This window comes from Ipomoea nil, unplaced genomic scaffold (genome assembly GCF_001879475.1).
Source record: "Ipomoea nil cultivar Tokyo-kokei standard unplaced genomic scaffold, Asagao_1.1 scaffold2926, whole genome shotgun sequence".
Lineage (NCBI taxonomy): Eukaryota > Viridiplantae > Streptophyta > Magnoliopsida > Solanales > Convolvulaceae > Ipomoea > Ipomoea nil.
In genome coordinates, this window is record NW_017619354.1 from 4,156,088 (window position 1) to 4,171,239 (window position 15,152).

Sequence of the window (15,152 nt, forward strand, 5' to 3'; positions counted from 1 at the left end):
AATAAAAATTAAGAGTCAAAAATAGAGTACATATATTACTTTCTTATATTAAATTATACTAGTATTTTCACCCGTGCGTTGCACGAGATTGATTTGTTATAATACTTTAAAAATATTTGAATCGATATACAAATATAAATTATAACAATGAATATTATTCAATTACCCGTGCAATGTGCATGCGATGCACAAATAACTTTATATATATATATATATATATATATATATATATTATATATATATATATATATATATATATATATATATATATATATATAGATAATAAAATTAAAGATGAAATTATAAACAATGTTATATATTGTTGAACCAACCTCGGGGCTCATGAAAGCTTTGTTGGGGTCTTCCACAATGGGGAAATAGTGCCATTATAATCAAGAAACATGGCGATCTTCTTCCCTTTGGGGGGAAGTCACTATATCATCAATATTGTTGAATATAAATATGAATTTTAATATTATTTTATTATATTACGAATATGAATTTTAATGTAGAACTGTAATACGAATAGGAAAGTAGGAAACAATATATTCTATTAAGAATTGTATTACACTATTTTATAATAATATTAGAATAGTATAGGACTATTTTGGGTGGGAAATTAAAATGGGGGATTTTGTTTTTATAAATAGTATAGAAGTATAGATTTTGTTTTGAGAAAAAAAAAAATACTACATCCATCTCATTTTATGTGTTTGGTTATGTTAACAATGTTTGATTGAAGTTATTTTTAGTTCAAATTTTCATAATATTATATTTAATATTAGTATACAAAATTTATATATTTAAAAACTACACTGAAAGTTCTATTAAACAAAAAAAAAATCTAATTAAAAAATAAGTAAAAAATAATATTAAAAAAAAAAACAAATAAGAAAGAATTATTTTGACCAATGAATAGTAAATATGACAGATAAAATGAGACGGGGAGTATTAAATTAGATTAGACTACTAAAATCATCTCAATGATTTTTTGCTCTTTTTTTTATTTTTATTTTTATTTTATATAAGTTTGTAAGAGAGGTCGAAAGGGAAAAGGAAAAAAAAAATATAAAATAAAAATTGCTCATGCTTTTTACACATCTGCTGAGTGTTACCGATGCACCTAATAGCCACATACAAAGTCAATTATTTTTTGGTTACACTAGATCGCACAAAAAATTCAAGTTCTGTTGAAGTGTTATTTCCTGATCTCTTCTCTCACCTCTCTCTTCCACATAAACTAAAAATTTATAAATAAATAAATAAATAATCCTAAAATACATTGTTGTGGATACTATAAGAAAAAGGATAAGGAGATAAAAAGGAGGAAAAAAAATATAAAGAAATACTAATCATGGTGGCTACCAATTGATGGTCACCCTAATGCACCCAACGGATGCCTCTATAGTGCGCTAGATATGCACAAGCTTTCGTATTAATTTTTTTTTTTTTTTTTTTAATTTTGTGCAATCCACAAAAAAAAAAAAAAAAAAAAAAAAATTATTACAACGGGGATTTATAATTTTTTAAAATATTTGTATTAATATTTTTAGATTAATAAAATACACAAATCTTATTAAAAATTTAAAACATAATACATTGTATAAATTATTTGTAATATATGTATCAATATTAATTATTATGTGCATTCAAAAAAATATTAATTATTATGTATTTATGTGTGCTTTGAATTACTAGTGGTCAGATTAATGTGATAGTAATGATATTCGTGCGACATTATCATTCCACTTATTTAACATATAATTGCTCTTACATATTGGAATTATTTTTCTCTTTATATATGTACTTTTATATTTATTTTCATTTGTTTCATCACCATCTTTTTTGTTAACTGCGTAATTTTCTATCTCGTATTATGTGTATGTGTAATTAATATATAACCTAAATATAACCATTTTGGTTACGTGAATGGTCGCGTACTCTCATTCTTTAAGAGATGTCGAGAGTTTGAACCCCTTTTTGTATGTAAAAATCAATTTGGCCAGCAGTTTGTCCTTTAGTTGAGTTGGTCCGGTGATAGGATTTAAAGGTGTGCCTGACCAAAAAAAAATATAAATCCTGTTTGGTAAAATAGTTAGTCCATCAATCAATTTTGACTTATTTGATCACTATTAACTATTTAACTTGGTTAAACAATCAATAAGATTATTTGATTAATTAGCTTTTTGTAACAACTTATTATTCCAAAATGCTAAAATTTCAAAAAGTTGCTCAAAATAACTTTTTCGGTAAGCTTTTTGAGAAAGTCATTTTGTATGTAATCAACTAATAGCTAATTTACCAAACACTTTTCTACAATCAGCTAATGTTATCAACTAGTCAAATCCAATAACTCAATCAGCTAACAATCATTTACCAAATACTCATATCACATGTGAGAGGTCACTACATGCAATCTGAGTATAAAGTTATGGATTGAAAAATTTTGAACTTACTCATTGTAGTTCAACTTAAAGTTAGAACGAGTTTATAACGATCGAGTTCATCCTTTTAACCAACCTCATTTTCTATATTTATAGACTATATATTTGTCCTAATTATCTCATAAAGAGTTAGTTGACATTTTATCCCATTTGTGGATATCTTCGATAGGTAAGTCAAAATCATGGAAACCAAACAGGGTTCAACCATGATTCTTGTTATTAGTAGTTTGATTTTTATTTTGTATTGAAAAAATTACAATTTTGATCCCTCAATTGTTTTTAAATTATCAATATAGTTTATAATTTTCAATTTCAACTAATTCGATACTCAATTATTTATAATTTCGTTAATTAAACTTTTCGAAAATTAAATTGGCGAAAATTTTAAAATGAGAAAATTTCTATTTTGATTCATCGAAAGTGTTTAATTGATAAAATTTTAAATAATTTAATAATAAAAATTTTTAAATTGAAAATTAGGAATTACACTAACACTTAAGAAACAATGGAAGGACATGATTTTTTTTTTTAAAATCAAATTGATATTTGACTCCAAACGCGTGTGGTATACGCATTAAGCGCGTTTTCGTCTGGAACCTTCACGGTTATCCTCACCGTCCCCTCACGTGAATCCAAGCAAATCCATACCTTCCCTCCCTAAAACTCCGCCACGTGTCTGATGCCCACGTGGCACTATTATAACGGTCCATTACATTTATAATTCCACCCGAATATTCACAAAATCCTATAAATACCGATCTTAGCTTCATTTCCCTCATCCGTATCACACAGCTTCAATACATTATCTTAACACTCAAAAAACAAAAATTTTAGATCGATCGTTGTGAATCACAATTTTTTTTTTTTTTTTTTAGTTTAAACTATTTATTTTCATTTTTTTTAGTAATTATACAAATATTTCGGGGTGTTTGTTTCTGGATAATATGGCAATGAGTTTACCGCACCAACTGACTGCAATTTCCGGAACACCGATAGCAGTGGAGACGGGAACAGTCTCCGGGGAGGGACCGGCAAAGGCGTCTGTGGTAACACCGGCGTTCTGGAAGAATCCAGCGACGAATCTCCGAGTTTCGGTGCGGAAATCGGGAGCAGAGGTGGACCGCGTGTCACCGTCGCCGCCGCTTAGTCCGATGAGGGGAGATTTGCGGCCGGATCTGACAGCGGCGTGCCAGGCGTTAATGGAGGCGCCGACAGTGGAGAGAGAGTATAAGATGGGGGATTTGGGGCATGAGAAGGGTAAAGGGGTTCCGGTGTTCGTGATGATGCCGTTGGACTCGGTTAAGATGGATCACACGATGAACCGGAGGAAGGCGATGAATGCTAGCTTACAGGCGCTGAAGAGCGCCGGAGTTGAGGGGGTGATGATGGACGTGTGGTGGGGCCTGGTGGAGAAGGACTCGCCCGGCGAGTACAATTGGGGCGGCTATGCTGAGCTGCTGGAAATGGCTAAGAAGCATGGCCTCAAGGTTCAGGCCGTCATGTCCTTCCACCAGTGTGGTGGAAACGTCGGAGATTCTTGCACGTAAGTACTCTATTTTCTTATTATATTGTTTTCTGCTCTAAATTCCGTGAGTTCACATGGGGTTTCAGATCTTCTAGGAAGTGTAGTTGGAAAAAGTAAAGTAAGCTTTCATTTAGACTTCAATTTCTTTGCTTGTATTGAACTATTAATTAAAGTACCCAAAAAAGGTTCTCTTTTTTCATGGGGTGGGGTCTTAGCTTGATTTAGAGGTGCAAAGAATTGGGTTTTAAAGTATCTTGAAAAACAGGAATAAGAGACACTGAAATGCACATTTTTAATTGTAGCATATTTATTTGATACTTTGATTTTATTATATTCTCCGGTTCCTGAATTCATGGTATCTATGAAGTTGTTCTTGCATCTTTGGACATGCACTTCCACCTATTAGCTTATTAAACAAAATCCAATTTTTGTTTTCATTTCCAATTCAGGATTCCTCTCCCGAGGTGGGTTACTGAGGAGATGGAGAAGGATCCGGACCTTGCATACACAGATCAATGGGGGAGGAGGAATTATGAGTATGTGTCACTTGGTTGTGATACCCTTCCAGTCCTAAAAGGAAGAACACCTGTCCAGTGTTATTCTGACTTCATGAGGGCTTTCAGAGACAGATTTGAGCACTTGCTGGGTGACACTATAGTGGTAAGTTTCTATATTTGTATTTGCCAGACAATATTGAATTATTGAGCTATGCTTTAATTTAATTTGTCTAAATTAAGGTTTCTTAAATGTTTGCAATTTAGGAAATTCAAGTTGGCATGGGTCCAGCTGGAGAGCTCCGTTATCCTTCATATCCAGAGCAGAATGGGACATGGAAATTCCCTGGAATTGGGGCTTTTCAGTGCTTTGATAAGGTATATATAGATTAACTCACTTTTGTTTATAGTTGCATAAATCTTTAGAAGATGCTTGCACGAAGTTACACCAAATGTAGTGAGCTCTCTGTATGCACCAGTTACTCTTCAATGGATCGTTGAGTTTCTATGATTTATCCTTCTTCTATTATCTTTTGGGCCAAGATGTAAGGTCTTGGGGCGAGGCAATAAATGATTAGAAGATGCAAATTGTGTAGTTTCTCACATGGTGTTGATGCCATGTTTGCAGTACATGATTAGCAGCCTGAGAGCCACAGCTGAAGCAATTGGTAAGCCAGAATGGGGGCATAGTGGCCCGACAGACGCTGGCCACTACAACAACTGGCCTGAAGACACAAACTTTTTCAGGAAAGAAGGCGGTTGGACCACCCCGTACGGCGAATTCTTCCTCTCTTGGTACTCCCAGATGCTTCTGGACCATGGCGAGAGGATACTACAATCAGCCAACGCTATATTCGACAACACGGGCGTCAAAATATCAGTGAAGATTGCCGGAATCCACTGGCACTACGGCACCCGATCCCACGCCCCAGAGCTCACCGCCGGCTACTACAACACCCGTTTCCGAGACGGCTATCTCCCCATCGCCCAAATGCTCGCCCGCCACGGCGCCATCTTCAACTTCACCTGCATCGAGATGCGCGATCACGAGCAGCCCCAGGACGCCCAGTGCGCTCCCGAGAAACTGGTCAGGCAAGTAGCCTTAGCCACCCAAGAAGCCCAGGTTCCCCTTGCCGGGGAGAACGCGCTGCCACGATACGACGATTACGCGCACGAACAGATACTCAGAACTTCCGCATTGAGCATCGACGAAAAGTCGGGTGATAGAGAAATGTGTGCGTTCACCTACTTAAGAATGAACCCAGATTTGTTCCAGGCTGATAACTGGAGAAGGTTTGTGGCGTTCGTGAAGAAAATGAAGGAAGGTAAAGATGTGCATAAGTGTTGGGAGGAATTGGAGCGGGAAGCTGAGCATTTTGTGCACATAACTCAGCCATTGGTGCACGAAGCTGCCGCCCTCATGCATTAAGAAGAGCTCTACCACGATCATCTCTATTTTTTTATTTCGATCTTCTGTATTTTAAAATGTATAATAGTGTAAGATAGAAAGAGGGATGATTACCTTTAAAATAATATTGCATGGAAAATTTTAATTCATATATCCTTTTGAACATTACAAACCATTAATTTCGAAATCTTAATACTACAATTTCAGCAAAGTTAGTTAGATGATCGACTTGATAATTACACAATTACATTATAATTTATAAGTTAAGGATGACTTCTAGACAATTTTAACTTAATTTATGAGTTAATTAATTATTAATAATTTAGATTAATTTAATAAAGATCATTTTTAGACTCACAGATTCTTTTGGATCACTATAAACTAATTAATTTAGTTTTTCTTGTCATATTCTTTTTCTTCGGCATAAATTATTAATAATCAACAATATGATAACGTAAAGAGGATCAAATAAGCTTTACGTATATCTAGAATGAAGCTACCCGAAGTTGGATCAATAATTATTTATATGAATGTAATGTCTTTTCATGAAATATTAATAAATATGTTATAATAATTTCATATAAGTGGTGGGGGATAGGATGTTTACCCTTATTTTATTATTTTGGAGCATTTGAAATGCTTATAATAATTCTTCCAAAGGTTGAATCCCAATCCTAAGGCTCCCACACTCCGACCCAACAGAGTATTTGGGAGGATGTAAATCATGGTGATTTAACTGAACATGAACCATAGAGACTAGCTATATCGGTGCTCACTGCGTACAAGGAGCCCCCTCACTTATAATAATTGATAATATGATATGTTGGTAATTATCTTATTCATAGTTTGAACTAGTTAATTACTTTATACAACAACAAAAATTATAATTTTATAACTATAAACGAAAGTCAGCATTAATGTTCAAACTTATAAATGAAAGTCAACCCACATGTGTGATGGATATTAGAACTCTTTTTGTATCATAAAAATCGTATTGTAATTTCAATTTTATGACTTTTGGTATGTGGTTGACTCTAATGCTAAATTAAAATATGTGTTCTATTTCAACTAATAAGTTAAACTGCTAGTTGAATTATATATTTATGTTTATATATTATATATATGATCAAGCTATCTTATTTGAATAACTACTCCAACAAGTTTATCAGGGAAGAATTTGCTTCAGAAAATATTACAACAAATATTATATTCCAATCCAATGACTCCCTAATCCAACATTTTTTCCTGGCAGGTCGGTTTGTCTTTTCTAAATATGAACACATACATACATTATTCATGCATGCGGGACAACGAAGTGATGGAAATAAATGATAAATATAGGAGATAAAAAAGCATACGTTTCCTTGCGTTGAAGTAAAAGAGTTGTGGTTCCTACGTTTCACATGAATCTTGCCAATTGCCAAAGCCCAAAGGTTATCACATCTCATCTTCAACTACAAATACCTGTATGTGGCCTCAATTTAAGATAGCATCAGTCATGTGAATAGAAATTAGAAAGTCAAGAGTGCACAACCCCAGTTAGAACTTAGAAGCCAGAAAGAAGTTATAGGAAAAAGAAAAAAATAAACATCATAAAATTAAAAAAAAAAGGACGTTACTAGAGATTCCTACAATTATCACTCCTTAAGAGCAACCACATTAGTATAGTTTTTACACACGTTTTTAGGAGCCAAGTATAAGAGTATAAGGGAGGTAAAAAAAACAAAGAAAAAGAGTTGTTAGAAAAAATGTTTAAAAAAAAAAAAAAAAAAAAAAAAAAGAAAATTGTTTGGTTAACATGCCCCGTTGGGTGCTTCTGCGCCTCCCGTGTACCAACAACATTTTTTTTTTTAAATTCTTTGGGTGAGGCCCATTGTGGAGACAAAAAACCACCTCCTCTTGCAAGCACCTTAAACATTCTCTCTTTCCTATCCAAAGTTAAAAAAATCGATAGGCGCTAGATAGGCGTTGATTTTATTTTATTTTTTTAAATTTAATTTTTTTTTAATTAATTAAACTCCCGCCTAGTCCACGGCGACCTACTTGGCGCCTAGGCGGCCAGGCGCCTAAGCGGCCAAACGCCTAGAACAGCGATTCCGCCGAATTTCTAGGCACGATTTTTGCAACATTACTCCTACCTCACATTTGACCCACAGAAAACTAACCAAATTCTACTAATTCTTCCCAAACCTACTAATGGAAATACTCTAAGCAGTCATTTTTAAAAAATTCTTTTTATTAGATATATAAATTCTTTATTATCTCAATGAGGAGTATGCCATATTTAGGACAAACTTATTCCATTATCCAAATTATGCTAGAGTGCGGTAGAAACCTACCACATGTTTAGGACAAATTAAACTTATTCCGATCGGTCTCTTTTTATTATTTGAGCTAAGCTAATAACAATGACCTCCAAGCAACTTCATTGTTGGGTTACTTACTTGGCTGAAACTATATCTCATATCCCTAACAAAATTCAATGATCCACAAAATGAATAATCCAAATGTTTTTGTTTTTGAGGTATTTATTTAATTCATGTCTGTTAATCATGTGCAAACTTTTCTATAGCTTTTTATCTTTTTTTGATAGAAAGTATGTTTAATGATTTATTTAATTCATTTCTTAATTTGCATAATGATCTAATACACTAGTAATTTTACACTCCTAACAATCCATTATTCGGGGCAAATTATATCGTGCACCAGGGTGCTAAAAAAAAATATTGTGCACCCTAAGAATGCATGTATATTACGTTAAGAGTTTATGTGTATTATGTTAGGAATTTAAGTGTATTATACTCTACAATTATGTACATATAAAACAGAGGATTTTTAGGACGTACAATGCATTATGCGCCCTGGTGCACGATATAACAATTGACTATTCTATGCTTTGCTTTATGCTGATTGAAAAGGCAAATGATGCTGTGAGCATGTGCCCACCTTGCAAGGTGGACACGGTTTCATATCCATAATTTCTATACTGTAGATTCATAATTTCTGTACTGTAGATCCATAATTTCTAAACTGTAGATTCATAAAATTTATACTTTAGATTCCAATTGTTGAACCCTGTTTTCACAAATCAGAGAACTATATGTTCATAATTTGATAACTATATAATTTAGAAATTATGAATTTACAGTACATAAATTATGAATCTACAGTATAGATATTATGAATCTGCAGTATAGAAATTATGAATCTACTGTATAGAAATTATGAATCTACAGCATTTAAATCTACGGTTTAGAAATTATGAATCTAAAATATAAATTTTATGAATCTACAATATAAAAATTATGGATCTACAGACTATAGTATAGAAATTATGAATCTACAGTATAAAAATTATGGATATGGAACCGTGCTCACAGCATAACGTACCGATTGAAAAAAAGGAGTGAGAAGAACCAATGGGCCTTCGGTATTTGGCCAAATAATGGATATTAGAAAGTAGGCTTTGTTAAGTTTAACCAGGTACTAAGTTTGGGAGAATGGGCTTGCGATACTATTGGCCGTATGATCTTTTGTTAATCATCGTGTAATATGAACATGGCAAATTATGCCCTGGACCCGTGTCCACATTGAATTGTGGACACGGGCCCAAAACGACGTCATTTTTTTAAAAAAACACGTCATTTAGTTAAAAAAAAAAAAAAAAAATCGCGCGCGTTTTGCCGTTAACGGTGTTAACGGCGTTATTTTTTTTTTTTTGGATTATGAATGTACAGTTATGCCGTTATGAATGTACAATTATGCCGTTATGAATATACAGTTATGCAATTATGAAATTATGAACACAGAGCTCTAACATTATGAACTTACAATTATGAACATATATAGTGATAAAATTATGACCATGGAGCTTTAAAATTGTGAATATAGAGCTTCGAAGATTATGAATGTACAGTTATGGAGTTATGAATGTACAGTTATAGAGTTATGAATCTACAGTTATGGAGTTATGAATCTACAGTTATGAGATTATGAATCTACAGTATGGAATTATGAATGTACAGTTATTGATCAAATTATGCACAAAGAGCTCTAACATTATGAACTTACAATTATGAACATATAGTGATAAAATTATGAACATAGAGCTCTAAAATTGTGAACATAGAGCTTCGAAAATTATGAATGTACAATTATGGAGTTATGAATATACAGTTATGGAGTTATGAATGTACAGTTATAGAGTTATGAACGTACAATTATGGAGTTATGAATGTATAGTTATTAACATATAGTAATAAAATTATGAACATATACTCTTACAATGAAGCGGTCTGAAATTTTTTTTAAAAAAAAAAAAAAAAAAAAGAAGAAAAAGGAGATAACAGTGCCTAACGGCACTGTTACCCGTGTCCAGCAAGCATGCTGGACACGGGTCCAACGCATAACGATTGTATAAACATCAAGATAATCCCCATTTCATCTACAAATTATAGCGTGGACCATTGATAAATATTTACTTTTAGTATACTAAGAATACATTTTTAATATATTATAGGTTCATTTTTAGGTAATTTACTAAAAATAAAATTAAAGTACATTAAAAATAAACATATAATACACTAAAAATGAATATTCTATATATTAAAAATAAACATGTATATTAGTGGTCTACTTTGTAATATGGATCATGGTCCATAATATAATGATTTCACTTCTTCATGCTCAAGTGCAATATTGTAGAGCCAAATTGTACAAATGGATGTTGAAAATATTAAAAATTGGATGTCAAATTCTTTTTTTTTAAAAAATAAGGGGGAAAAACAAAATAAGCCAAAAAATAAAATAAATATGGATTGAGGGACACTAAGGGTGTGTTTGGTTCACACATGGAAATTGGAATCGGAATGAATCAAATACTTAGTAATAGTAGTAATGAGTTTTAGTGAAGGTATTTTCCATGTTTGGTAGTAGGGTGAAATTGGAATGATTACCAATATTGACGTTTGGTTATGTATGACACTGTAATGGGAATAAAAGTTTTAGAAATACAAAAATAAAAAATCAAGGCAATTGATCTTAATATAATGACATTCAAACTTAAAAATTAGGATGGAATAAAACCCTTTTTAATTAGTAAATAAAAATTTTAATTAAAGAGGTAATTAAATATGATAATTATGTTTTAAAAAATTGTTGTCCAAATACTAACTATAATTTTGATTTCTATTTTTAATGTGTAAACACATGAACCAAACACATCCTAACCCATGGTAATTTGAAGACCTCGGATCTGCATGAGAAGAAGTTGATAAAGTTTAAGCCTAGCTAATACAAGACTGAGAGAAGTCTCCAAAAAATTGAATGGAACAAAATAGTTTGGACACAGAAAAAGATAGAACTAACATGGGGGGCATGGACATACAATATAATAATGGTTTGAGCATATGGGATTATGGGCTATGCCAATTATTCAGATTATTCTACTGAGGAAGAAATTGCTTCAATTCAAATATAATGAAGCCTCATTCATTGATGTGGATTTAACGGGTGACTGGGAAGATACCAAGAAGAAGCAACCAGGGATGGAAACGAGGCAATTCAACAAGTGAAACCACCCACTATCACATAAGATCTTATCCTAACTTAGACTTTACTTTTGATAAAGTTATTTTTATTATAGTAGCTTTTGGTAAATTATTGTACTAGCACCGACCAATTGACAATATCAACAAAAATAAGTACCTTCACGCCTTAGTGATATTCAAATTCAAATATCTTAATTACAACAACGGAAATCTCATAATAACTTGCTTTACAACTAACACTACAACAATTTGCTTCCCTATAAAATGGTTATTTTTGCACAATTCTGGAAATAAGCCAATTTAGTCACTTGTGCATTGGCTATTGCATTAACAATTGAGATGTCATCAACGTTTTAGATGCCATTTCCTTTTAACATTCCACTCGGTGATAGATGTGCTATTAAACTATAATTATATTATATTAGACAATAAATTGTATTCAATGAAATGCACATCAATTCATTGGCTAACACTTCTGATCCACACATGCTGATATGATGAAATTTATAAACTTATTTTGAGTTGAGTTAATTGACTAGTTGTAATTGATCTCTACCCAAACTACTATTCTTTATTATTATTTTTATTAAGTGTAAAATTTCCAGGGAAAATAAAAAGTAAAAAATAATAAATAATAAATACTCCATAGAATTAGTTAGGGTGAAGGGAGAAGCATAAATTTTGTTCAGTTGCAGTCTAAAGAGCTAAAAACTGTGGGCAAATTATGCTGTGCATCCGTATGCACCATGCATGGTGCATATAGATGCAAAAACGACGTTGTTTTATTAAAAACGCGCGTCTCACTTAAATAAAAAAATCAGTTTTGATTCCTAGTAAAAACATATGAACTAAAATTTCAGAATCGATGAACTACAATTCCAGAATCAGTGAATTAAAATTCCAGAATCTAATCTATGAACTAAAAGTTCCAGAATCTATGAACTAAAATTTCAGAATCGATGAACTAAAATTTCAGAATCGATGAACTAAAATTCCAGAATCGATGAACTACAATTCCAGAATCAATGAACTAAAATTCCAGAATCTTTGAAATAAATTCCAGAATGAATGAACAACATAATGTTTTTTAGGGGAATCGAACCTGATTTTTTTTTTAAGTGGGATTCGCGTTTTTAATAAAACGACGTCGTTTTTGCATCCGTATGCACCATGCATGGTGCATACAGATGCACAACATAACTATCCAAAACTGTGTGGGCAGGTTAATGACAGCAAAACAAGCATTGCCAGTCATACTAACTAAATCCCTATGAGCACAGTGGAGGCGGTATTGACTTTTTGTGCTTCAGTAGGTTAAGAAAGTAATTATGAACAGATACTAGGTTGCAACAGAGTCAATAGTACTATTAAAAAAAAAAAAACTAACAATCCCTATATATACTCTCCCATCAACTCTTTGGCCCTGTTTGGTAAAATGGATGTTAGCTGATTGTGTTAATTAGAGGGTATAAATAGTTGATAACATTAGCTGATTGTAGAAAAGTGTTTGGTAAATTAGCTGTTAGCTGATAGCTGTTTGGTATAATTTCTTTTCTTAAAAAGCTAATTGAAAAAGTTGTTTGGAGTAGCTTTTTGAATTTTAACCTTTTGGAGTTGCAAAAAACTAATTAACCAAATATTTATATTGATATTTTAATTAAATCAAACAATTAATAGTGATTAAATAAGCTAAAATTGATCTATAGGCCAATTTTTTTACCAAAGGGTCAACTTTTCACCAAACATTTCATATACATACACAAACAAAATATTTTCCATTTCATAAATATAAATCAAGATGTCTACCGCCAAGTACAATGCCGGTCAAGCCTATGGAGAAACTCAGGTCGAAATTAAAAAGTACGGAGTAACAATTTTTAGCATATCGTTTCATGGTTTCAAGAATCAATTCTCCTGTGTTTTGAGTAACGAGAGAAACTCGTAATTACTATCAAGAGTTTATAGGCCAAGACAGAGCAGTGGGCAGAGTAGGCTAGGGGAACGGCGGATTCTGCTGTGAACATGGCAGAAAATGCAACATAAAACGCGCAACAATTTGCTCAGGAGAGAGGGGAAGAAGGCGAAAGTGGATTCCTTTAGCAGACTGGAGACTTGAGAGCAGATGATCAACACATATGGCTCAGGGTGAACTTGATGGTGTGAAGAACAAGCTTGGAATGGGTGACCAGAATAAGTGAAGCCCACACCTCAATTTCTCATCTATCTCCCAGCAATTTTGAAATTACATTTTTGGATTAATTCTCAACTTCTTTTCCCCCATTTCTGTACCCGGCCATCGATCAGATGCAATAACAAAGATGCAGTAAGATGAAGCTGCTCTTTCTGAGTGCAAATGGCAGTTTTTGTATACAGCAAAAAGATTTATGTGTGCAGACTTTTGCTGCTGTTCTCTGTACAGCTAGAAAAATTGTTAATATAGGAGAAACCTCAACCAAATTGGCCAGGTTCAACTGGAGTGATCTATTGACTTTCTTGTTTGAGTTGATCAGTTATAAATAACCTAAGCTAATTTACTGGTCTTTTGTTAACTACGGTGAATTGGTCTTTTGTTGACTGTAGTCAACAAGGTAGAGTTTACTCAATGCACAAGGTAGTTACTCCAAAAAAATTGTTGATACCAAAAGAAATTGGCTGCTTTCTGTCAAAGGCCATGAAATACTATATATAAACATTCAGTTCTCTAATTGATGTTTTCATATATATGAAATTGTAGCTAGGACACAATTTAATTTTAAGCGTGTGCTTTCTTCTTGTGGAACATAATCTTCAGGCTTTGTTTCAATATATCAACTTCCCTTTCCCTCCTCAATTCCTGTTGCTCCAATAATGCAATTTTTGCTTCTAATACTTCAATGCATTCTTCCTTGGCTCTCAGCTTCTCTTCCACTCCTCCTCCTTCTTCCTTCCAACATAGCCCTTCTCCTGCCAAAATAAAAATTATAAAAATTCAGCCAAGTTTGTCAGACTGTTGACTTAGTAACTATATACAAAATTACTAATTTGATAGATTAACGTGAACAGCCTCGCCTATTGACCTTCTTGAATTGATTTGAACTCGTTAACTATAAATTAAATCAACTTAAGCTGATTTACTTCTTTGAATTTGTCGGCTAAGGTAGAAAAGAAAAATTATAAAAATTAGGAGTGCAAGTACATACCTGAATTGGTTCTGAGAATGAGATGATCCAGCTCAACCTTGATGGCAAAGTAGAGCTGTTTCCACTTCTCAATGGCTTCATCTCTCCTGGCTTGCTCCTCTCTTATCTGCTGCATCAAATAGCTATCACCCACAGTAGTTTCACCATTATTATTATTATCATCTTCCACATTCTGATCTTCTCTTTCATCCACCCTTTTCCTCAGCTTCTTCACCTCTTCCCTCAGCTTCGTCCTCTCCTTCTTCCATTCTGCTTCTTTGAAAGCAAACACCATCATTTCTTGCTCGTACAACTGGCTCTCGTTCTCCCTCATGCACATTATCTCAGACACCTCTCGCTGAAGAACCCTCACCTTGTACTTTAGCCCTTCCACAACCTTATTGTCATTCGGAAACCTCTTTTCCTTGGTTTGAACACCCCCCATTCTCTCTCGGATCTGATCGGATCAAACCAAAAGTCTCTGCAACTTAGAAGACAGTTTATGTATAGGGAATTATTGGTTTGAAAAAAAGGTGGCTACAGGGATACAGCCTCCGCGGCGTTGTCAAAAGAT

At 33.1% G+C, this 15,152-nt stretch overlaps 2 protein-coding genes across 2 annotated transcripts; one reads left to right on the forward strand and one right to left on the reverse strand.

The window, feature by feature from the left end:
• The first annotated feature begins 3,215 nt into the window (after positions 1 to 3,215).
• LOC109161855 (beta-amylase 1, chloroplastic) lies at positions 3,216 to 6,020 on the forward strand. Its single transcript, XM_019310393.1, has 4 exons — positions 3,216 to 3,987; positions 4,419 to 4,629; positions 4,731 to 4,841; positions 5,092 to 6,020. The coding sequence occupies exons 1-4, from the start codon at positions 3,389 to 3,391 to the stop codon at positions 5,890 to 5,892; spliced, it is 1,722 nt and encodes a 573-aa protein (XP_019165938.1). The 5' UTR covers positions 3,216 to 3,388; the 3' UTR covers positions 5,893 to 6,020.
• Positions 6,021 to 14,049: 8,029 nt separating this feature from the next.
• On the reverse strand, positions 14,050 to 15,150 carry LOC109161750 (ninein). The gene is made up of 2 exons (XM_019310250.1): positions 14,600 to 15,150; positions 14,050 to 14,363 (listed from the first exon to the last, which is right to left on the reverse strand). Exons 1-2 carry the CDS (start codon positions 15,021 to 15,023, stop codon positions 14,173 to 14,175), a joined length of 615 nt encoding a protein of 204 aa, XP_019165795.1. The 5' UTR covers positions 15,024 to 15,150; the 3' UTR covers positions 14,050 to 14,172.
• Positions 15,151 to 15,152: the final 2 nt, after the last annotated feature.

What these genes read in the sequence shown, in the direction of transcription:
- LOC109161750 (XM_019310250.1), bottom strand. Translation starts at nt 15,023, where the DNA reads ATGGGGGGTGTTCAAACCAAGGAAAAGAGGTTTCCGAATGACAATAAG. An exon ending in CATTCTCAGAACCAATTCAG is followed by an intron (nt 14,364 to 14,599) that starts GTATGTACTTGC and finishes TTATTTTGGCAG; the next exon opens with GAGAAGGGCTATGTTGGAAG.
- LOC109161855 (XM_019310393.1), top strand. Translation starts at nt 3,389, where the DNA reads ATGGCAATGAGTTTACCGCACCAACTGACTGCAATTTCCGGAACACCG. An exon ending in AACGTCGGAGATTCTTGCAC is followed by an intron (nt 3,988 to 4,418) that starts GTAAGTACTCTA and finishes TTTCCAATTCAG; the next exon opens with GATTCCTCTCCCGAGGTGGG. An exon ending in CTTTTCAGTGCTTTGATAAG is followed by an intron (nt 4,842 to 5,091) that starts GTATATATAGAT and finishes CCATGTTTGCAG; the next exon opens with TACATGATTAGCAGCCTGAG.